A 23,044-nucleotide genomic window follows, 5' to 3' on the forward strand; every position below is an offset into this window, starting at 1 on the left:
AAAAAGAAAAAACCCCAGCCAAGTTGTGTAGCCCTCCTTTTTTTTAAAATACCTTTCTAATTACCTTTAGTCTCTCCGTCTGGAGCCAGACTTTGACTCTGTGTAGTCGCAAAGTCGCAGACAGCAACTGAAGGCCCGTCTGAAAAAAAAACCCAAAATGAAATAAACGGCGCGATAACGTTTCTGTATGTAGTCGAACGGATATAGGATTTTATTACGTTAGACTTTGGCTCTCTTTCGAGAATCAACTCGGGTGAAGATATATGTACAGGTGAAAATGGAATTCGATAACATCTACATCAAATGTATAACAAGACGACGAAACAGAACGAAAACAAACAAACAAAAAAATGAACGAATGATTTGCATCCAGCATTTTCAATCGGGAAATGATTCGGAATGGTCGTCGTCGACTCCGTTATTGGCCGCTCTCATGTGATGATGCTGTTGTACCAGTTGCTCTTGGGCTGATAATTGGGATTTGTCGTCGAACTGGCGCCAAGTGACGAGTCTCATTTGCTGCGACTCGAGATGCTGCTTGCGCCACTTAATGCGTCGGTTCTGGAACCAGACTTTGACTTGTGATTCGGACAGGCGGAGACTGGCGGCCAATACCAATCTCTCCGGACCGACCATGTACTGCTGGCGGGCGAACTCGGCCTCCAATCGCTCTAATTGCTCGGCACTGAAGATGGTCCGCACCCGCTTGGCACGCGGAGAAGACGACGACGATGGCGCCGATATTAGGGACGACGACGACGCGCATGGCATCGTCATCAGCGACGAGGGCGGGGACAGTTCCGGTGAATCCGACAGATGCGCTTGTTGGCAACCTGGTGATTCGCTTCGACGATGTTCTGTTCAAATTGATTATAGAAATAATATAAATGATTAAACTGAATTATTTTGTCGACTAATAGATTTAACTAAATGAACATGATTATGTCATTTGAGACACATTATAATATATCGGATTATTACCTTGTGATGAAAAGAATTTCACAGAGTCGGCCGATTCGAAACAGGAAGCGGCGAATTCTTCCAGGCCGAGGATGGCGTCGATGGTGAACGATTTACTCCGCTTTTGACTGTTGGCAAGGGCTTCCGGCTGCTGCTGCTGGTGCTGGAGTTGGCGTTTGGTGTTGTTGTTACTGTTGGATGAAGTCGACGACCGATCGCCAGTGTTTGTCGTGCAAAAGTCCAGCGGGAAAGCCGTGGAGAAATCAGGACAAGTGTCGGTCACTGAGTGCGGCGAATCCGGTTGAAGAAGCGGATGAATTCCGAAGCCGTTGATGGCCGACGATTGCGGAGAGAACGACGGCGAATACGTCGGAGTGGTGGGCGTGAGCGGCGAGCAGCGTGACGGGTATTTGACTCCGGCGGAAGACTCGCCGTTAAGTTGGCCGAGCGACAGGGAGGCCAGCGCCGAGTTGTAGGCGGCCCAGGTGGACGTCGACGGCCACAAATTGAGCGGCTCGACGGCGGCTCGTTTGTTTGTCGACGGACCTACAACAACCGGTGACTGTTGCTGAATCCAACTGGATGGCGAAATCGGTGAACTGGTGGACGACGACATTCCCGCGCTGCTTTCTTTTTTAAATTTTCAAACAGTTAACTTGATGCAATCGAGTCAATATCAAGGAATGTGGAAAGAGAACACAACACACGGAACGATTAAGTTGTGCTGGAAGAACTTCGTAGCCGAGTGAACGCTGAGTAGTGGCTGTGGGTCATTTATATGTGTGTGTGTGTGGACTGTGGCAGAAGCGCTATCCATTTTGGCGCCGCCCTTCTTCTTCCCCATCCTCCGCTGAAAGGGGGAGGAGATAAGCCTGCACGTCGGGCAAGTTATTGGGCTAACTGGAAAGAGTTCGGCCCTTTCTCTCGGAAAGATGCGAGGGCGTGCATGCCATTGGAGCCAATAAGATGGAAGACTTGAGCTGGAAGGATATCCCTCATCGCGCTCTCTATCCTACTATATCTTCGGCGGTAGAAGAAGAAGAACTCAATGAATATCGTTATTTGCTATTAGACAAAAAAGAGATGAGGCCAGCGCCTCTATACGGCAGTCCATACAGTATACACAAACCGACAGCTCTCGGTTCGTATATATATAAAATAGGACTATTCGTATAAGTAATTTGTTTTGGCGCGGAGGCTTTTGTATATAGTTAACGAAATTGTTCACTGCATTATTAAAGAACGTAAACTAAATTATTGAAGCATCGCCTTCATCTTCTTGGATGAATATGAAACGCGTTTTAAATCAAGTATATTGAACTAAATTTCTAGATAATTACTATAACTAATATTATAGTGTGTACGGTTCTACGGTATAAAGCTTTACAGGACAGCGAGATATATGTACTATATAGTGTGTGGCTATATTTAATGGATCCAGGATCAAACAAGAGAGAATCAGTCAAGCTGAAACGTTTTAATTACGCCGTCCATTTGGGAGCAAATAGCTCGCCACTCCTTTGCCCCGGTGCAGAAATGTGTGCGCCTATGTCTAGGCTAGTTTAGAAATTTCATTACTCTCTGCCGAGCGCGGCTGTAGTTATTACGACGGTCAGTTTCACATCATGCTTGGCTGTGTCAATTAGAATTCGATGGGCGTTACATCACACGGCATTTGATGTGAGAGTAGGCTACTCTCTCGCGCCTGCTTCATGTGTGTATATGCGTTTATTCGCCAGGTGTAATTGTTGTCTGAAGCATAAGGATTAATTAAAAAGGTTAAATATATGCATGGTCATTTCATTTTATTAGCATAACGGGTTCTGATATTTTCAGATTTAATTAAATTGCACGACAAAATTAACGTTATCAAACTGAAGCTAGTCATGTGACGTTGACTGATTGGCCCTACGCTATATATTCAGTGAGGATTTCAGTTGAACCGGAATTGATTCTCCGTAAGTCCACCCGCAAACTGTTGATTATAAGTAACTAAATATAATATTGAATAGTCACCCACTTCATTTGTACAATTTTTCTCATGTACGCAGAAAGCAAAACGTGATATTCTACTCGGCAGTCTCGGACAGTCTATCTCTGCATTACAAATAGCGGAACGAACTATTCGAAAAATTTGGCGCAAGAATTCTCAAATGATTTCTGATTTTCTTATAGATAAGCGGATTAGATATTATTTTTTTTTAAATCAAAGACTTTTAACGATATAAAAAGTTCAACTACCACATGAGTTTAGTTCCCATCACACATTATAAAAAAGGGGGGAAAAGGAAAGAGGGAATACGGCACATGTTACCCACATCAGTGTGTGTGTGTGTGTGTGTATTCTACTATGACGTGACCTCTTCAGGAAGTGGTTGACTGCTGTGTACGGAAGAGTAGTGGTGTGTGGCAAAACAGGCGAAACAAAAGACGAGTGCTTTATATATTATATATATAAATCTCAGCTTCTTTCTATTATCCAGAACCCTTTAAGACATATTTCCTTTCTTAATTTCTCACGCTCATTTCAGTAACATCCTAGATCGGATTTCGGGGTCCATTGGCATGTCAAAGAAAGCTGGCTTGCGGTAAATGCAGTTTTCTATGTTTCCTTTTCTTTCACACTTTTTTTTTTCCAGATTTACTCAATGACAATTCCGTATAATAAAAGAAGGTAAAATAAAAGCAACAAGAAATGTGTTTCTTATTCCCATTCGTTCTAGACTTCCGCTAACGTAATCCGGCACCCAAACTTAATCTAGCGTGCAAAATCTGGTTTAGTTACACGTATATTTCCTTAAAAAACCCCTTTCACACAAGCTATTATGCATATATATATAGCCGTGTCCCTACTACATATATTCTGTAATAATTCAATCGAAAGCGCAATATGTAAAGTTTCAAAACATTTCAAGATTGGCATTTACATAAAAATTCCATTGTTATTCGTCAAGTATTGTATTTTAATTAGGCCTGTATTTAGAAGGTCATATGTAATAAATGACTTCAAAAATACATTAAGGAAGAATAAGATATCTTATTAAATTTAAGTAACATTAACTTAATTTAAGTAGCAGGAAAAAATACTATTTCTCAGCAGACATTGTTGTCGGAATCATTCGTGATTTGATGTCACTCATAATCTTTTAATATTGGTTTGAGTATCCTCTGTATTAATCGTTCAGAAAGATGTGCGCGTTTATAGGCTACGAACATTAAGTATGTTACGTATAATAAAATTGGGATACGGTTGGTAATGTCATCATAATTTTGTAATACCCTTAACACAAGTATTTTGCGCAAGCACCATAAGAATAGACCCATCATTTAACGGTTGAGAGGGGCAGATTCGTAATGGTATATTGGACTACGACCTACGTACTGGAGTAGCCAAAAGTTACAAAAAAAGCAACAAATAGGCCATAGCCGCAAATAGGCTGAGCGAGCTATACTGCATATACCTATTTCCATGGTAAACCGTATACAGTACCGCTGTATATTGAATGACAGTAACAAGACGAGAAGGACCCTCCGTTAAGCGGAATTTATTAGACGTTACGAATCTACCCTCTCACCCCATACATGATTCTTTTGAGATTTCATGGTCCATTCGACAGCGCACACGTGCGGCTTTCACTCCCCTCCCCTCCCCATCAACACCCGGCCTTCTCTCTATGCGCTTTCCTTTTTAATAGCGCTTATCATTTACCATTTGAGTTTTGGATGACAGGTGCGGGCTTTACTGTTGTACAAAGACGGTTAATACTATAGGAACTACTACTAGGAACTAATTCAAGGAGAAGTCAAGTGTTGACTTGGATTATATTTGGATTTGGATATCAATTTTATCATTTTATTAATTAAAATTTTGTTTTACCTAGTAATGCAATCTGAATTGCGGTTTTCGATTGGAATGGATTCGAGTGGGAGTCCTAATAGCGCCAAGAATGACTGTGGTTTTTGTAAATGCGCACATTGTATTGCGCTTTATGGTTTTTTTGGCGCGTGAAATCAGTCAAATGCGCAGCAAGAATTTTTCAATTTTTTGCGAGCGGTGAAGTGAGACAAAATGGCGCGTTGCCGAAAAATTGCGCGCATGATCGATGTTAATTGATTACGCACGCGCCATCCTTTTTTCAAAACGTCGTAGTTGGTGGAACATCAAGTCGCTTTAAAGAAGGTATAGGGTTAAAGCATGGGTATGGAAATTAACTTTAAAGACGAATAAATCATTAAACAATCTTTTACAGAAATGTTATTCTGCTTCATATTATACCTTGGAATTTAGAAATTTACTATTCAAATCCATTAGAAAATCACATGAATGTATGAAGTTAGCAATTCTACCGCTAGGTGTCTAATGTTTTCTCTCTTGGACAGCAACCATGGCAACTCAGCGAGGATGAGTATGAGTAGGGAAATACTGTTCCAATTCAATAAAAATTTTAAAAAATGAAAAGTATGACGATAATATTCAAAGTTCAATCTCATATCATACTGAACGCATGTAGTGTTTCCGTTCGACGCTTCAGCCTGGTGAATGAAAGGCTCAAAGTGCGTACGGCGTGATAGTTTTTTTTTTTTTTAAATTTATTTTTTAACTAGATTTGTTTGATTTATCAAATTTGTGGATAGTAGTAGTTTAATTTAAAAAAAAAATTTCGTTCGGTACCGTTTTTCATACATGATTATTTTATGCAAGCACTAAAGGGAACCATGGAGGGAGGGGGAATAGAACCCGGAATCCACCGGAGGAGACAAGAGACTTAATAACTAACTACATTGCGTGCCATAACCATTAAACCATGGTTGCACATACTATTCCGATTGGAAAGTGTTATGGAGAAACATCTCTCCATACCCCTGGTTCAAGTCTGAATCATCCGAACGATAAATAAAATATCATTATTTTTAGTCTATTTCAACTTGGAAGGGAGGGAAAGAAAAATCCTAAACTATGCAATGGAATCAAATATTTTTCAACATGTATCTCAAATCAATTTATTTAAGTTATTGATTGCATACATTCAATGTTTCTAAGGTTAGAAAATCAATTTTCTTCGCCGACTTGTGTATTTTTTAAATTTAGCGGCTCGGATTCCACCAAAATCTGTCGATTTTGCACCGCTGTGAATTTCGTTTGGCAGACAAATGTCGACTGCTATTGCCACAACTTCAAACTTCAAACTGATCAAGAAAAATATTTTCAGCTCATCACGCTAGTGCCACAATTTGGAAGAATGAAGTATTCTGTAGAAATTACAGGTCCAGCTCTCTCCTTTCTTTACTATTCCGTTTCTTCATCATTGAAGGTAAGTAGTGATTGGTCGGCAAATAATAATGACTGACACAGCAAATAATGTCCTATAATGTGTCACCAAAGCCAAACAAAACAGAACTATTTTACTTGATTGCTTCCTTGTTGCTTCATTGCAGGAGGGATTTCTTTTTGGAACAGTTGAAGAAAAGCACATTGAAATTATTTCTGATTCCAGTGAAAGCAGTGTTGAACCAGAAACAATAATCCGTAAGAATTTCCAATTATTACTTCCTATCTTCAAAACACTACATATTTCATACTGGGCTTTAAATGTTTTCTAAATCATAATTATGGTGGCTTAACATGGATATTCACATTTAAAAATCTAGGTGTTACAGGAGTATTTCCTTGTTCACTAACTTCAAAACTGTTTTCCCAAGAAAATGATGTAGACATTCCACACCAGGCAAGAGATTTTTTTTTGTGGTTTTAAAAATAAGTAGCTGTGTTAAATTTGGCTATAATTATTAGGGTGACTCTGTCATTATAGGATGGTTTTCTGGCAGAAAAAACTCATTATTCAAGCCCTCTTTTCGAGAAACAGCTCTTCACTCTAAGCTGAATATAGAGTACTGCCAAAACCACATAGAGAGGTTTTTATTTGTTTTAGTTCAAGACAATCCGAGTGAAACTAGTATAACACGAGAATTCCAGGCGAAGTTTTTTCAATTTGATAAAACGAAGAGGTAACTATTTTTGTTATAATTTTAAATTTTATTATGTTTGTAGTTTTGTATTGGTTTTCATTGATTAATGACAGTTTTAATTTTTAGGAGGTGGTCGTCTTTGACTGGATCTATTTTAAATTGGAATCAGAGGTCCAAGTCGTCCAACCTCGCCAACAAATCTCTTTACAGATCGTTACCGACATTTGAACCCAGTCTACTATCACGCTTTGAAGAAGAAACTATCAACCAAGGGTATTTGTTTTCTTAATTCAATGCTATTCCATGAATCCATGAAAATATTTTAAATGAATAAGGTTGATTGGTGAGCAGTTCATTGAGGGAATGTTCACAAACGCCCACAGCTACCTGATGGAATCTATGGATAGAATAGCCAACATCACTTCTGAAATTGCTCAAGTGGAGGCTGAAATTGCGCGTTTGAGGATCAATAAAGGTAGACGCAAATAATTCAGTAATTGTATGAATAACGAGGGATTATTATTATTGCAGAAGAATCCGAAAATAATCCCCCTTCTCCCCCAATAATGGAACGTCGTAATCAAAGAAGGGTTTAGTTTCCAATCGACGAAAAAAAATGAATACTCTTTGAATCATCGTCAGGCGATAAGAAGGGCGCTATCCTTCCGAAGGAAATTAAGAAAATTTCGGTTAACAAATAAAAGCTCTCTAAGAGTTGTATTCATATCCAAGCGTTCATCTAAGAATTTTCATTTTTTTTTTGTATTTTTAAAGTACACCTTTTGTTTTGAAGTCTTAAAGAACTTATGCGTTGTGTCAATAATTGTATTATAATCAAGATATTTTCCAATTTTGGGCACACCCAAACTTCGTACATTTAATAAAGTAATAAACAATTAAATATACATTTTTTTTTAGTTCCTGTATAGGAAAATGCTGAAAATTCTTTGCACACATGTATGTACATATTTCAGTATCACAACTGAAAACCCCATAAAGGATTAGCGTACATTTTCCAATTATGAGCTACTGCCAGATGAAGTCCGAGTCGTACTGCGAGGACGTAGTAAGCTGAAATGCAAATATTCTGGAATTTCTACTGTCGAATCCTTGAAAGAATAAGAGTAAGAGGTAGTTAGTAATTGAAATGTGTTTCCTGGAAGACTAGATTTACCTGGTAGATTCTCAATGGTGTAGAAGCTCGAATACCATAGGTAGTCGGCCTTTCATCCGGATTTCGAGATAGCATTTTATTTAACAAAACTGCCTGTTATTTAAAATAAAGAACAAACAAACACAAAGCTGTAATATTATTCAAAATAGATAATTAAAACAAATTATGGCATACCTCTTCCGGATATTTTTCGATAAATCCTCGTGGGAACTTGAGTTTCCGTAACTGAGAGATCACAGTCACCTGAGTTTAGACAAAAAATATTCAAATCGATAAATAATTTTGTATGAACAATTATGGGGTCAGTTTGAAAGTTATACCTGTTCCATCTGAGTGGACAATGGCCAGAGCAATTCAACCAAAATGAGACCAAGCGAATATATATCTACTTTGTGATTGTATGGTTGCCCTTCAATTTGCTCAGGACTCATGTACAGCTGTGTCCCAACTTGGTCAGTGTGAGTGCGCTGAAATGGCGAAAATCCACCACCACAAATGACATTTCCTTCGGGAGACATGGGCGAATAGGAAGCCTCTTCAGCCATGGCAGTTACCAAACCAAAATCACCGATCTTTATCGCTCCATCAGGAGCAAAGAATATATTTGAAGGCTTGAGATCTCGATGAATTAGACCCTGGGTATCAAAACATAAATATAATTAAAGAAAAAAGTTATTTGATATATAATTTCGATACCTGTAGGTGAACGTATTCGACGGCTCGGACGATTTCGTTAAACATCTGGATAGTCTGATAAGTATCGCGGTGTGATACGTGAGCTCTCAACCACTCACGTAAACTTTCTTTACGACAAAGTTGCATTTGTATGAAGAGAAACATTTTAGCGTCCGATCTTGTGTAGTTGGGAGTTTTCGGCACGTTTCTTTGAACTCTTTTTACAACATGGCGACTCGATGGTCTTCTGATTATTGCACAACTGCCGTCTGTCTCGCATGCACTGGTACTTTTGGAACATTTATCTGATGTTTCATCTTCAAATCGAATTTCGTTACAAGAATTTTTAGTTTTCCGACTAGAATCTTCGAAAACGATATCGAACGAATCGTTTGTCAATGACTTCCGCCGCACCGAAAATGAATTATCAAATGAACTCATCTGATTGCAAAATGGAAACTGATCAACAGTCGATTTTTCATTTGAACCAGTGAAACCATCGGAGTTGGACGGTTCCATTTTCGATAGGCAACTGTCCTCTCCTGTGTTGAACGGAGTAGGTCCAGTAATTGATTCGCTGTCGATCCAAGCTGCATCTTGAAATTCCTGCCAACCAGGAGGTGGGCATTCAATCCAAGCATGGAAATATCTCACAATATGTGGATTGTCGAGCTTCGCCAAGGCCTAATAATAATGGAATGTGATGTATGTTTCTGTCAGAAATTCTAAAATAGCTTTTAAAACGTGCTTACCTTAACTTCACGCATCACTTTCTCCCTGGCTTCCTCACTGTTTGGAAGCTGAATGCGTTTAACCGCATAATGACAGTCATCTAACCGATTTCGAACTTCGAAGACTAGGCCAAATCCACCTCTTCCAAGACACTGAATGGGTTCAAAATCTGTCAAATAGCGCGAAACGAATGCAGGAGGGCCACTCGCAACAGCAATCTGATTTTCCATTGGTTGGACAACCACCGATTTCATAGGTTGATCGCAATCTTCTCCAGCAGCAATAGAAGGAGTATTTAGCGCTGCTAAGTTCTCTTGCCCCATATCGGTTTCTGGCGCCGTTAAACGAGCCAAAGGAGGGACTATGGAACTGATATGTCGATGAAGCTCAACTGCCCATCGTTGCTGTAAGAAGTTAACAACCTACACAATAGAAAGACGAAGTTATGAATGAATGGATCGAATTTGGAGGAGAAGGGGTTTTCTCACCTGTCTAGTTATAACCATATGAAAGATGAAAGCAGTCAACAGGCTGATAAATACCACTTCGCGCCACCAAAACCACAATGATACAATCACTATGTGAACTGGGGTATGCCTACCACCCTCCCATAACTCTTCTTCTTCTTCGATGTCGGCAGGATTTTTATCGGCACTAATCGGTTTTGGGGGCTTCTTTTGTGACTTATTCTCTTTAAATAAATAAAATCCTCGTTCTATTTATAAGAAAAAAAAAAATTATCAATGGCTCAAATCGATAGTAACTATTGTATACATACCATAAGGATAATCTGTCTGATGGCGAACGATCATAGCGGTAACTTTTGGATCACTGCTTTCTTCTACATGTTCTTCAGTAGTGGCTTCATTCTTATCCTCAGTAGATGCAGCAGTAGAAGTAGTAAACCGACCTGGTCGCCCTTGATACGCGACTAACGACGTTTTTGCGGATAAAGGTTGCCATTGAATTCGAAATGGTCTTAAAGCACTGTAACGAAAAATTAGGCAATTTGTGTAACAATTCTATAAGAAAACTTAAAAATTTGCAACCTTGAAGAAGTGCTTGGATTTCCACCAATTTCCTGCTTCGATTGACCAGAAACGGTAAAATCTGCAATCCGAGCACTTTCTTGAACATAAAGTTGATGATTGTGAATTCCCACATAGAGTAGTGGAGATGAAACCGCCTTAGGATCCTCATACATATCCGGTTGACTTTCGAGGGCTGGGACAAAATTTGGATTAAACAGGTCCAGGGGCATTAAATTCCCTTCTATAAAATTCGTATGTTCAAAATTGGATTCTATTACAGTGAAATATTTAAATGCACCTATTAATTTCCACACATGTACGACAGGACTTTCAAACTTGTACTTCCATAAAACTTGTCCTGGTCGTTCAGGATTAATAGCGCAAACAACTCCATCTGGGACGACTACCTATGTACACCAAAACACTTTTTTAGAAAGAATAATAAATTTGAATTGTTAGGCATAATACTTTAAATTCCATGGGATATGGAGTCAAAATTTCAGTTGATGAATCTGCTTCTATGTACTCATTTTCTGTTGAGTGATTAACAAAGCATTCCATTTGTTTTTCTGGGGTTTCTATATTACTGGACTTACATTCTGAGAATGCTTTAATAAAATGGATATCAAACCAAGAACTTTCCACTCCTTAAGATTTGATTCTAAACTTACAATCAGAATGGGTATGAAGAAGTGACGCTTCATGTCTGCCAACACTAAAATTCCATCTCTCAGTTCCAGTGCGTGGTTCTATCGCACGAACAATTTGACTGTGTCTTCTCACAATTAAGAATTCACTGCTAGTTCCAGCTTCAGCAGGTTCTACATGGCACCCTTCAGTAGAGCAAACATATTGGACATGCCCAGTACGTACATCCACACCATAAGTCCTGACTTCTTTGCCACCTGAAATGCAAAATTTGTGATCAATTTTCATTAACTTGTGTGAAAAAATTGGCTTTAATTATACCAGTGATAAGAAGATCATCTGCAGCATGATATGATGAATGCAGTAGGGAATCAGCTGAGATTGGAATAGGCTCAATACCTTCCCCATCAAACTTATACAATCCTCCATCTAGAGATGGTATAAGTCTAACAAGCTTCCCATGACTATTTAGTTCCACTTTGGATATACTAGATGATAAAAGACCACCAGGCCCAGTTTCAATTTTCCACAATATATTGCCTTGATCAGATGCATCAAGGGCAGATAGAGTACCATCCAAGGTACTCACTAAAAGCAGGGGGCTAGACATTTCCAATACAAGATTTTATGAGATTTTCAAGTATTTGGGCATCCAAATATGTGTGAAATACCTTTTCTTAGTTGAATTTTTAATAAGGGTATTTTTTTCAATATAGTGAGGAAGTAAAATGTCAGGATCCTCATCAGAGTCGGTTACATCATCCCAATAGTGATCAGAATTTTCATGATGTAGTGGCTCGTGTGAAGTTGTTTCTTCTTGAGGAACTGATCCCTCCTTGGAGCTGCCTTTTTCACTTGGGAAAGAGTTGTCAAGGTCTCCTAATTCTTCGACATCTTTTTGTTTTTCTCCGGAGATAAATGCTGAACCCAATACAAACACAACAGTAAATGTCACGATAACTAAAAACTTAGTCAGAGTGACCATTTTTCCGGCGGAACAAGGTACAAATGTTCTCCATGAAAAAAAAAATGCACTATGCAAACTCGCAAATCAACGAGATTGTATGATCTAAATCAGCTGTTATTAACGAAATTTCGTCATTCTGACATTGTGAATTGAACTTGACTTAACATGAGATTCTAGTATCAGAAATTTAGTTGGTAAATTTTGTCTTGGAGCACACGCATGGCGCCACCTATCATTGAAGAGTCAAAGTTTGCGTGTAACTGATTTAGATTGAGTTTTATCATTTTATTTGACAAGCCGATCACGATCTCAGGTTTTAAGAAGGCAATGGCTATAGAGAACTGAATTTACTAATCGTTAAGTTACAAAAGATCTCTTTAACAAAAATATGTTCACTAAGAAAGTAGTGAAAGGTCTCTAGCGTAAATAAAACGACAGATGGCGTTCTAAGACACGTTACACGTAGGGAACTGTGCAAGTTTTTCCCGTCGTGTTTTTTTGTACGTACGTGCAGTTCAATTCAGGAACCAAATCAAAACAACGCAATACCGGATACGTCATGGAATTTTGCTTAGTTGCCGTACCAGAACCATCAAATACGAAGAAAAAAGTGATCCCCAGTCCCCACTTCTCAGTCAGTCCTTTCCTCACGTAGGCACTCCTATATAATGGATCAGCTACATTTAGTACAGTTTTTTGTTATCGCAGTAAAATAATTTTAGTATTGGATAAGTGTGTGTATTTATAGATTTAAGTGCATTACTAGATTATTAGCTACGTTCACCCAACAATGACAACATTCCACGATTGTGCGCTGCAAGGTCTAAGCCCGATATGGAAAAACGGTTAAAATAAAATTGATAATCAAACACAAGACGCACGCACGTAATCGACATTTTTTTATTTTTCATTCATGTAGGAACGTATTTAGTATATGTCCCCCAAAAGCCCAAATCAAATCAACGTGAACAGACATGATCGTGAAAATGTATCGTCCGGGATACATTAAAACACGAAAAAAAAAAGACATTTGCTGCTCAATAATTTATGTATTTGAAATGAATAAAAAGAATAATTTAAAGTTCAATGCATCATTCTAGATCGATGGAGAAGAATAATGTCATTAGAAAAATTTGCTGTGTAAATAAGCTACGAGCGCTTTTATGAGCAACTTCGAATTTTTATGTACACAAGCGAAAAAAATCATCAATTGCAGTTTTAAAATAATAGTTTTTTGTTCATAAGGAAGGACAAATATGCTTCAAACAGGTAAGCATATCGATCATAATTCTCATTTGTCCCGGTAATAATTTATTCCCTCCCCCCCATTTCTTGTGCCGGATTTGGTTTAAAGATAACATCAGGAATTATTTTTTAGCTGTCATACATACAATATTATTATTTTTTTAAATCAATTAATAATTAATATTTTTAAATTTCCCAAATAAATAGATAAAAAGATTAGACAAATGAAGAATATTGTAGAACTAATTGTCGTCAGATGGCGCAAGTATTGCGTAAACAATTTTTCAAACTAAATTCTGGGTGGGTTGGTTGAAATTTTTGAACTGAAATTAATAATGATAAATAAAACATTAAGTAGTACGTAGCAGTGTAGCACAGTATTCTGATTCGAATAAATACCTTTGGACAGGTCGCGTACAACTGAGAACAATTTTCGTTGCTTTTCCCTTTTTCCGCTGCTTCGAAATATTTTAACAAGAAATCTGCAGATTCCGGCTCTAGAGCATCGAGTGCTTTGTCATCTAGCTTTCTGCAATTTGGAAATACGTTAATCCACTGAACACTTCAAATCAAGCTTATTTATCATCATTGTTTTGTATTTTTAACATTCGCTCAAACTATCACTAAACAAATTTCGACTACTATCGATAAAAATAGAAAATCTTTTTCTCTCGTCGACAGATATTACAACAGTACGGTATATTAAAGATTTTTTTTATTGATTAATTAATTAATTTGTATAATTACCCGAAGATGTAGGTGATACGCCGGACAAATGGTTCAATGGATTTTTTGTCGCTATGTGGTTGGTGTGCTTCACACACAGCGCGCTTCTGGCAGTCGAAATTATGGATCTGCATTTTTCGAAAAGTTTCGTCCAGCATAGCAAGGAGCTCCATGAAGGTGTGAGCTTTCTCCTCATCTGTTTGCAACATAATTAGAGTCAATCACCCATTCATCAATCATTCCAGTTTGCATATACTAATGGTATATTAAAGGCATGTAAATTGTACATATATTATAGATAGAGTGTGTGATTTCACACTATTTAACCTTAACTGTTTATTCTACTAAGATTTGAGGTATGGACTTTTAAAGGTGAACATCAATCAAAACAAAAAAATTATGTGAAAGCAACTTACCAGTCGAACGCATTTTACGGTAGTTGCTACTTCCGTAGCCGTAACTCTTTTCAGTTTTGGCCGCTGATGTGATCGCGATCCACAACAGCGATCCAAGCAGGATCAATCCTACTATAGCCCCTACCGATGCGATAAGCGTCGTTGAATTGTAGATGTAGAGAAAGCGACCCGTTTCGCTCAGCGCTTCGATTGTGTTCCCGCGAGCAAAAGCGTCAACGATTTCAATAATTTGGTCCATGTTTTTTAATTACTGGAGTTACGAGTTAAAGTCAGAATTCTACTGAGATGCTAACGAGAACTTAGGAAATCAAGTACGTTGGACGACGGCCGGCAAAGAACTAATTTATTGTCAACATCCTTACTTGTTTTATATGCACACATTCGAAAATGCACACTGCATAACTGCACAGAGGAGGGAAATAAGACGGATCCAACAAAGCGGAATGGTAGAACATAGGATGTACTACAGTTCAGAAATTTCAGTGAGAAATACTCAAAACTCCGCCCCATTGATTACTTATTTATGACCGAATGCCATTTCATTTCCTTTTTTAGAACTCGTTTGTAATTTCCTACTTATTTATCTCTGATTAGAAGACTTTAGATAGACTGTTGAGTTGATTTCGCCTTTTACTTCTTTTTTTTTTTTGGTTGTCGATTACCCGACTGCCAATTAGACTGTAATAATAGAAAAAAAATTCCTATCTTGTCAAGATTATTGTGTATAAAAGCAAGTGAAATCGCAAAATTCAAGGGCATACAAAAAAATTGAATGAATAAGAAAAAGAACTTTTCTGTTATTTTTTTTATTAGAACGGTTTTATATGTTCGTCCATGCAGTTCCGTGTACATGCTAACGCCCTTGATTTGGCGTTTTTCCTTAATGCTTATTATCCTGTAAGAGGTAAAGATATTTAGGTGTAATTCAATCGCGTTTGGTATAATTGCAACAAGAAGTGTACTTGTGATAGACAAGGAGGAAAATCATAAGAAAGTACTTGAAGAAATTGGCTAGGCTTCATAAAAGTCCCCCCCCCCCCTCCTTTTGAGCAATCAATAAGACACGGGGCTTGAAAATCAGTTAGACTACACACGGTCCATCATTGTCATGAGGAAAAGTGTCGTCGTAGATTTTTCCGCGTATATTTTTGTACTGTTTTATTGGTTTCCTACGGACAAAAAATAAATAAATAAATAAATAATAAAAAACATTTTTGGTAAAATATATACAGTAATAATAATACTTGTATATCTTTGATTCTAATCCAGCAGAGTTCAGTTTAGATTCTGATTATAAGAAAAAATATACTACGCTCCTAGAAAATAAATAATAATGCTGAACTGCTTTTCTTTTAAATACGAACACAATTTCATGTGAGGGCTAGCGAACACCTAATTTTGGGGAAAAAAAAAACCGCACGTAATTTTGAAGATCGACACACGCAACACGCTAAAAAATAAATAAATCAAGTAACGAGAAAAGCTGTTACTTTTGATTAAGTTAGTCCGGGTTGGTCTGAAAATAAAGATCACAGATTCAATATTAAAATTTTTTTTCCAATTTAACATTCGTAATAAATATTTTCCGTCTTTATTTAATCGATGTTTGTGCATGTTGTATATGAGTGCAATTATGTAAGATGTATATCGATGCATATTTCATACAAAATAAGAGCAGAGAGTTGTTGCAGTGTTCACCGGGCGTGATGCGATCACGCACGATAATTGCTTTGCACCGTTATGCCATATGTCGCATGTTGCTCCAAAATTATTCATATCTAGGCGAACAAAATGTCTAAATGAGTGGCAGGACACCATTTTTCCTCGTCAACCACAAACAAGCTCAGCTTGTATACCTACTGTACAAAACAGTAAATAACGTAACCGAATAATAGATTGAGGTTTCTTCGTCTTTATTATCCATTGTGTTTTCCGTCAGTTGAAACTTTTTCTCGCTTTTTCTTGAAAAAATTTGGGAAACCAAGACTGGTTTACATATTGTGGGTGAGTTATCCGTTTGCAGTAATAAAGAACTAAAAATAATCTAGCCCTGATACCCTTATACTCATTAATAAAGGTAATTACTAGTTAGTATAGATATACATTGCATATACAAGAACACGAGCGAGTTCTACTTCTATCTGTGGTTAATTTTTGTGTGTGGAAATAATGTTAATGTACGTATGTCACTTGAATTTTTGTTGTAGATACAAGCTGAAATTATGTAGACGAGGGATTTTATCGGATCTTATAAAAGAAAAAAAAAATTATCCGTCAACATTAATTTCGTTGAACAACGGTCACTCACAACGACAGGTTCAGAGGAATTCGCGCTGGATAATTGTGCCTTTATAAATAAATTTTATTTAGTCTCCTAAAACACTAAAAAACAGGATCAACAGGATAATAAAAAAAATATCGTTAATTTTTTAGCGGTGTGATTATACCATCCTTTGGCTGGAGGAAATCTCTTTATTGCCTTTGTTGTTGGAGATTTCATATCATAATGAACCAAAATAATTTCCACGAAAAATAAAAAAAAAAAGCTACCATTTACTGAGCACCAAAGATTCTTGCAATTAGTTCCAATGCCCAAAATACATGAGCTCATCTCATCTCAGAGCATTTGGGCATGATGTAATAGAAACTGAGATAGAAAGTATAGTATAGCCAGCATAACAAAATCACGTTTCGTTACAAATCCCAACATGGAGACGCATCGGCGCCAAAAATACTTTTCACGCACACTAGCTATATAGTCTAGCTCAGGTGATGGACCCAACTTCTGTCTTGTCTTATGCGTCGGAAACTTCCGAAGGTTACGGTAGGCTTTACAACCGGATTCCTGCCATTCATATTGTATGAGCTCTTTTTTCTTCTTCGCTTCTTCCTTTTCATAACAGCTGCTTGTTGGACATACACAGTTATTCACCCACAGATATGTTCATTAAGCAAATACTTTATGCTACATGCTGCTCGCAGGACTATTTAAGACATACCATACACCAGCCAGCAAAAACAGGAGACACAGATGGCCAGCGGGTTTTATGGTTCCGCTTCCACCCAGGATGCACAAACTTCTGAGCTTTTTACTTTCAAGTTTCAGAGGTTTGAATTTCATCAACGGAACAAGCTGTTTAAACAAGTTTGAAGGGAAAAGAATGAAACTGTAATATAGACCTAACATATACGCACTGCGCATTTTTTGGCGGTACTCTTCATAGATACAAATATATTTTCGTGTGCACTACAGTTACAAAATTGCTTCACACTCAAGTATATTTTTACAAAAATTACTAGAACTGTCTGACCGAGTCTGACTTAATGATAACTAGAAGGGTCATTTTTTCGTCTGCCTCCGAGATTTTTATGGCTGAGAATTGGCAATTAATACATAGATTGCCTGGTACCGTATGAAATAATACCACGGTGAGCCTATCCTCCATCCATTCCTCGCATTTCTTTTGGACAAATCAGCCTTTGCAGGAGAGTAGCGATTTTTTTTTGTTGGCAGTGTATGATTTTTAAAATTGCTATGATTAAAATTAGTTTCAATTTTATAATTAAAATTTTGAGGAAAACGAGTGGAATAAATTCACATTCATTTAGACACGATTGAGTGAAAATTGCGAAGGAGAATTCACTAACTTCTATATAGCAATAATCGTCCGTCCTGAAATCACTGAGACCACACGCAAAAAAACAAAAAAAACAAACAAAACAAACATTGTTCAATGCTTAAGATATGGACATCCTTATCTCGCTAGTAGCCTTCAAATTGACATCAAATGAAACAAAATGTTCAAGGACAAGTCATCTGACCTTCTGAAAGCGCGTTAAACCGGGCCCCACGGTTATGCACACACGTTGTGTTCCTCCGAATTCTAAGACTTTTGCAGCATTAATTGGACTTTTGGTCTATCACGACTCGCTTCGCCGATATATTTCGCGTTTCTTTGTATTTCACAATGCCACAATTTAATTACAGTTATTTAGTGTCTGGCAAGTTTACAATTGGAATCTATGCATGCATAATAAAGTTCACCGCACCAGAATTTCAAACACGGACGAACGGACGAATAGGCTTCATACCGAATTTATGGCAAACAATAAGAAAATCAGCTGCTGTTGAATCACAATTTTCCTTGATTTGAATATTCCTGGTAGACCGGATGCACAGTTGCGCGGTGAGCAGTGGTAGTGTATGCAAAGCAAACCCTACGAAAAGTAGCTTATTGCTAACTAATGTAGTCATCACCTGGACTCATCCCTGTTGGCTTACGGTATTTTCGAGTCGGCGATCGAGGGTACATAGGCTGCTGGACGAGACACACAACTTCAGTTCCTTTTCAGTCGCTTCGTCGTTAAGATATCTTACTGTTCACATTGAAATCGTGCTCGTTGTATCCGATAGGATTTTCAAATTTCATCTAAATTCTTTAAGGTGAGCACTGATTTAATACATCATCTATAATTTTTACATTTCTGTTCGATTAAGATAAAAGTAAAATTTTTTATTTATCATTTTTATTGGTTCATTGCGTAGTAGATCGAGTATTGGTTCATTGTACCAATGTGCTACATTATTTTTTAAAATCTATTTTTAAAAATGGATTTTCTTGATTCAAATTTTCTTTTGGTGATTATTTCCCTGATTTTTCTTTGCTTCTGTATAGGGCGTAATTGACTAATAGTCTTTCCTGAAAATCAACTAATTTCAAAATGATGCGTAATAATTTGGCTTTGGGTGCGCTATTGTTCGTAATTGGAATGTCATTTTCAGTTGACGCATTCTCTTTCGACAACTTCATCGATCCGTTGTTAAGTATGCCAACTTCACGATTTTCATAATATTGCAAAATTTTTTGTATCAAAAATTTAATTCGAAAGTAACATAAGAAATTCGATATCGACATACATTAAGCTTAATATAGGGAGATTATGTTACATTATTATAATTTTTAGAACTAGCGCAAATTTGTTGCACCCAGTAATTAAACTTTTTTATTACCTTTTAATCAATTAAGAATGTTTCCGGTATTTCCTTCCTTCCGACAATAAGTAGGCCTAAGACCAAATCTGAATCGGTTGAATAATCTCCCCCGCCCCTCCCATATTATTATCCCTATACAAGCAAGTGACTGATGAGACTATAGTGACGTATTATACCAATAAACACCATACACTTCTATACTTTGCACGTAAACGTGTCCCGGTCATTATAGGAAATAATGAAGAGCTGAATCTGGAAGAACAACTGTCTGAGCTAGGCCGAGTTGTTGATGATGCAGCCCGGAACCTCTTGAATCTAACAATAGGAACATCGACAACAATAACTCACGCAAATGCCCTCCTTGTTATTTTCATTCTTTCCGCTGTTATCTTCGCCATATTCTCTCTCACCTACTTGGCAGCTTCCTCAGTATTTCCAGGTTACTCAAATATTGGTTTTTGCCTTCTTCATGTGCTTTTTACTAGACGACATAACAATTTTCAAATACCGTTGACGCAGAAACTGACCGATTACTTTACTTATCAAACATATCGACGCATCCATAACTGTATATAGTCACTCTCAAGTGATAGGTATGATTCATCAGGATTGTAGAGTTGGGAAGGTGAATGTTTTTTTTTTTCCAATGCTTTTCTGTGAATATGAATGCCGGAATTTTATGGGTTAGGAGAACTTTGGACGGACATTCTTTGATTACGATTACAGAATTACTATGCTCTAGACAGTTGTTTCATGTTTGGACAAGACGACCAATATAGTGTATATAATAGAGGACTATAATTATGGCCTATTTTACCTGAAGTCAGCATTTTATTCCGATTTAATTCGATTAGTTATAACCTAAATTCCTGCGACGCATGTAACTTCACAAAGTGATGTAGCTATAATAGCCTATTTTATATCGATGTATATATTTACGTTCTTTCAATTAAAATAATGTTCCACGGTGGATTCCTAAGGTATGAATGAAGAAAACGGAAATCTTGATCTGGGAGAAATTTTATCAAGTGAAACCGCCCATAACGCAGCTCGTCTGTTTCTCTCGTACATAAACTCAACAACCACCATATCGGCTTCATATGCACTCGTCATCATCCTAGGCATTTCTCTGGCTTTGCTTGCACTTCTAGGACTTGCTTACATGACAGCATCAGCTATTTTTACAGGTAATGTACAATTGTCAGTTAGAATTTGGTGACATTTTCACATGCTGATGCAAATAACTTGCTATATTTTTTTGCGCTTCATTGCAAAAAGAGAAAAAGAAAATATTGAATGTGAAAGTGTTGTGACTATAACTGGCCACTAGATTTCAGCCAACAGTTTATTAATTTTGGTGTTGGAGACCTACGCTGATGAATATATGTAGATACTCGTATTTACAGGAGATTGAGAGTTGCCTATTGGTTTATATATGAAGAAATTATTTTATGGAAAACTATTCACCGGTTTTGCTTTTGGACTCAAAGTAGTAAAGTACCTCGAATGATCACTCAGTGGAAGGTGTGGTTGGTGGTGATTGCACATGGTTCATACGGGACTTCTTGTAAAAAAACGAATATCAAATGATACCTAAACAAATGAAAGTAATGTAATCGGTCGGTCAAATTCAAATCAGAACTGATCGAAACGACATTAAAAAATGAAATCGTTGACCTTGCAAAGAATTATACTTCTTCTTTAATAAATTTAATTATGGGGTATTTTAAGAGGGAAAATAATTTTCTTATGTAATTTGGCGTAATAGGTACTAGCGTTCAATCTTACTACGGGAAGCGTTCCATTCCGGACGGCGAAGGTGACCTGGATTTTAATTGGACTCGTATTGTACAAATTCTTCATGAAATGGATGAGCATTTCCGACGTCTTGGGGCAGAAAAGAATGACGATGATTGCCGTAAACGTTTGATATGCCGACTGTTTGAAAAAAACTATGACATTAAAAACGAAAGTCAAAGAAATCTGGCAAAGCTTACGAATGAGCTCAGGTAATTATTTGATTTAATTACGATAAATATATTTCCCTAACGTTATTTTGGTTATTACTTTAGTGGTATTTATAAAAGTAACAAATTTGTTACTGAAAAATTGGATTTTAAACCTTCATATGACAGTATGAGAGCTTATCACGAAGCCAACGATAATGGGAAATTCGGCGATTGCTCATTTTTTTACCCAAAATGTGACAACAATTGAAAAGAATTTGAATCCAAGAAAGCGTAAAGAATATACAGGAAGAAATCTGAAAAATTATTTTATTTTCATACTTCTTTGTATTGACAGGGTTATACTAAAATTCTGATCTGGTATGGCGAAGATGGAAAAATTCAACAAATATTTATTTCTTTCATTTGCCTCATAAATGTTATCAAACTGTTATATTCAATATCTCTTCCTTCTGTAATTTATGTTTTTTTTTAGAAAGTTTGATAAACGGGATGTACTTTAATTATTAATACCTGCATTCGAAAAAAAAACAAACCAAACCAAACCAAACAAAAAACAACACTTCATATCTAAAGGCAGAGCCATTTAAGGGGGAAGTCACTGGTCAGTCAATTCGATAAGAGATTTTCCCTTGGGCTGCGGCACCGCCTATTATGGCATATGGCACGCCGAAAGGGTGACATAAAAGAATGTAAAAAAAAAAAAAAACATTCGCCGCATCGCCATCTAGCGGCCAAACATAGAACTACATGCAAAATTTCCCTTTCTTGCCCCGAAACGCGGAAATTTTCTTTGCTTATTCTTCGTCGTCAGCAGTACATGAGAAGAGAACTCGGACCACTCAAACTAAAAAAACCGCTTGTAACCTAGGTAAATCATTTCATCTGAGTCAACAGAGAAATAAATCAATAGAAATTAACATCGCATTTTACTACTAATACCATAAAAACTTAGTAGGGTAACAACATAGGGGAGACCGGATCGACCCATATTGGACAGTTCCGGTTTTACCCCCATATCTCCCATCCCCTTACGCGAAAGAAAGAATTTTTTTGAAAAAACACGCGGAAATAGTTTCCATACACCCAGAGTTACCTACCTTTAAAATTGTAAGATTTATAGAGATTTAAATTTTTAGGTTTTTTTTTACCAGACCGAGGTAATATTGGAAAGACGTCTGTACCATGTTAGGCAGGTTATAAAAATAGGGATAGGATAAATAAAAAGTTATGGAAAATCAGGAAATGTAGATGGTAATGTAGTTGAACCCCAAACAAATTTTGGAAATGAAATCTTTAAAACTGAAAAATTTTTCTGATAGGGAAAAAATTACAACTTTTATCCCTGAGAGATTTACTTTAGTAAAGATGGAAGGCTATGCCGTGGTTATGGGTCCCAAACTGTTTATTGTTCCCCCACGGGTTCCAGCCGTTCTGTGATTGGCTGAAATTGGGGGGAATTATCGCGTGTAACCCGGGGAACTTTTCGTTTTCGTTTATTTTTTATTCGATTCGCCATATTAAACTACGTGCCTGGGCAAAT

General features: G+C 37.2%; 5 protein-coding genes and 1 long non-coding RNA gene across 9 annotated transcripts; 3 read left to right on the top strand and 3 right to left on the bottom strand.

Moving 5' to 3' along the window:
* Positions 1-203: 203 nt before the first annotated feature.
* LOC124327876 (barH-like 2 homeobox protein) lies at positions 204-1,692 on the bottom strand. Its single transcript, XM_046786902.1, has 2 exons — positions 982-1,692; positions 204-857 (listed from the first exon to the last, which is right to left on the bottom strand). Exons 1-2 carry the CDS (start codon positions 1,574-1,576, stop codon positions 379-381), a joined length of 1,074 nt encoding a protein of 357 aa, XP_046642858.1. The 5' UTR covers positions 1,577-1,692; the 3' UTR covers positions 204-378.
* A 4,396-nt stretch (positions 1,693-6,088) lies between these two features.
* Positions 6,089-7,832, top strand: LOC124327838. 2 transcript variants are annotated; one of them, XM_046786856.1, is made up of 7 exons: positions 6,089-6,272; positions 6,397-6,487; positions 6,610-6,686; positions 6,752-6,966; positions 7,054-7,200; positions 7,263-7,402; positions 7,462-7,832. In XM_046786856.1, the coding sequence occupies exons 1-7, from the start codon at positions 6,201-6,203 to the stop codon at positions 7,521-7,523; spliced, it is 804 nt and encodes a 267-aa protein (XP_046642812.1). In that variant the 5' UTR covers positions 6,089-6,200; the 3' UTR covers positions 7,524-7,832. The 2 variants fall into 2 exon arrangements, with proteins under 2 accessions (XP_046642812.1, XP_046642811.1); XM_046786855.1 differs by having other exon boundaries at positions 6,090-6,272; positions 7,459-7,832.
* Positions 7,735-12,325, bottom strand: LOC124327836 (eukaryotic translation initiation factor 2-alpha kinase-like). Of its 2 annotated transcripts, none has more exons than XM_046786854.1 (14): positions 11,859-12,325; positions 11,509-11,789; positions 11,211-11,444; positions 11,008-11,147; positions 10,838-10,946; positions 10,558-10,780; positions 10,287-10,486; positions 9,997-10,223; positions 9,529-9,930; positions 8,798-9,460; positions 8,422-8,736; positions 8,276-8,344; positions 8,102-8,194; positions 7,735-8,036 (listed from the first exon to the last, which is right to left on the bottom strand). In XM_046786854.1, exons 1-14 carry the CDS (start codon positions 12,170-12,172, stop codon positions 7,947-7,949), a joined length of 3,360 nt encoding a protein of 1,119 aa, XP_046642810.1. In that variant the 5' UTR covers positions 12,173-12,325; the 3' UTR covers positions 7,735-7,946. The 2 variants fall into 2 exon arrangements, with proteins under 2 accessions (XP_046642810.1, XP_046642809.1); XM_046786853.1 differs by having other exon boundaries at positions 10,287-10,495.
* Positions 12,326-12,880: 555 nt separating this feature from the next.
* LOC124325954 lies at positions 12,881-13,898 on the top strand. Its single transcript, XR_006915464.1, has 3 exons — positions 12,881-12,999; positions 13,074-13,699; positions 13,809-13,898. It is a non-coding gene; the product is annotated as an uncharacterized LOC124325954 (long non-coding RNA).
* Positions 13,591-15,705, bottom strand: LOC124325952. The gene is made up of 4 exons (XM_046784534.1): positions 14,542-15,705; positions 14,147-14,321; positions 13,799-13,928; positions 13,591-13,722 (listed from the first exon to the last, which is right to left on the bottom strand). The coding sequence occupies exons 1-4, from the start codon at positions 14,777-14,779 to the stop codon at positions 13,684-13,686; spliced, it is 582 nt and encodes a 193-aa protein (XP_046640490.1). The 5' UTR covers positions 14,780-15,705; the 3' UTR covers positions 13,591-13,683.
* A 2,386-nt stretch (positions 15,706-18,091) lies between these two features.
* On the top strand, positions 18,092-22,179 carry LOC124325951. Of its 2 annotated transcripts, XM_046784532.1 has the most exons (7): positions 18,092-18,985; positions 19,218-19,366; positions 19,767-19,973; positions 20,515-20,721; positions 21,303-21,543; positions 21,607-21,774; positions 21,839-22,179. In XM_046784532.1, exons 2-6 carry the CDS (start codon positions 19,264-19,266, stop codon positions 21,749-21,751), a joined length of 903 nt encoding a protein of 300 aa, XP_046640488.1. In that variant the 5' UTR covers positions 18,092-18,985; positions 19,218-19,263; the 3' UTR covers positions 21,752-21,774; positions 21,839-22,179. The 2 variants fall into 2 exon arrangements, with proteins under 2 accessions (XP_046640488.1, XP_046640489.1); XM_046784533.1 differs by lacking the exon at positions 19,767-19,973 and having other exon boundaries at positions 18,115-18,985.
* The last annotated feature ends 865 nt before the right edge of the window (positions 22,180-23,044 follow it).

Source organism: Daphnia pulicaria, chromosome 2 (genome assembly GCF_021234035.1).
Source record: "Daphnia pulicaria isolate SC F1-1A chromosome 2, SC_F0-13Bv2, whole genome shotgun sequence".
NCBI lineage: Eukaryota > Metazoa > Arthropoda > Branchiopoda > Diplostraca > Daphniidae > Daphnia > Daphnia pulicaria.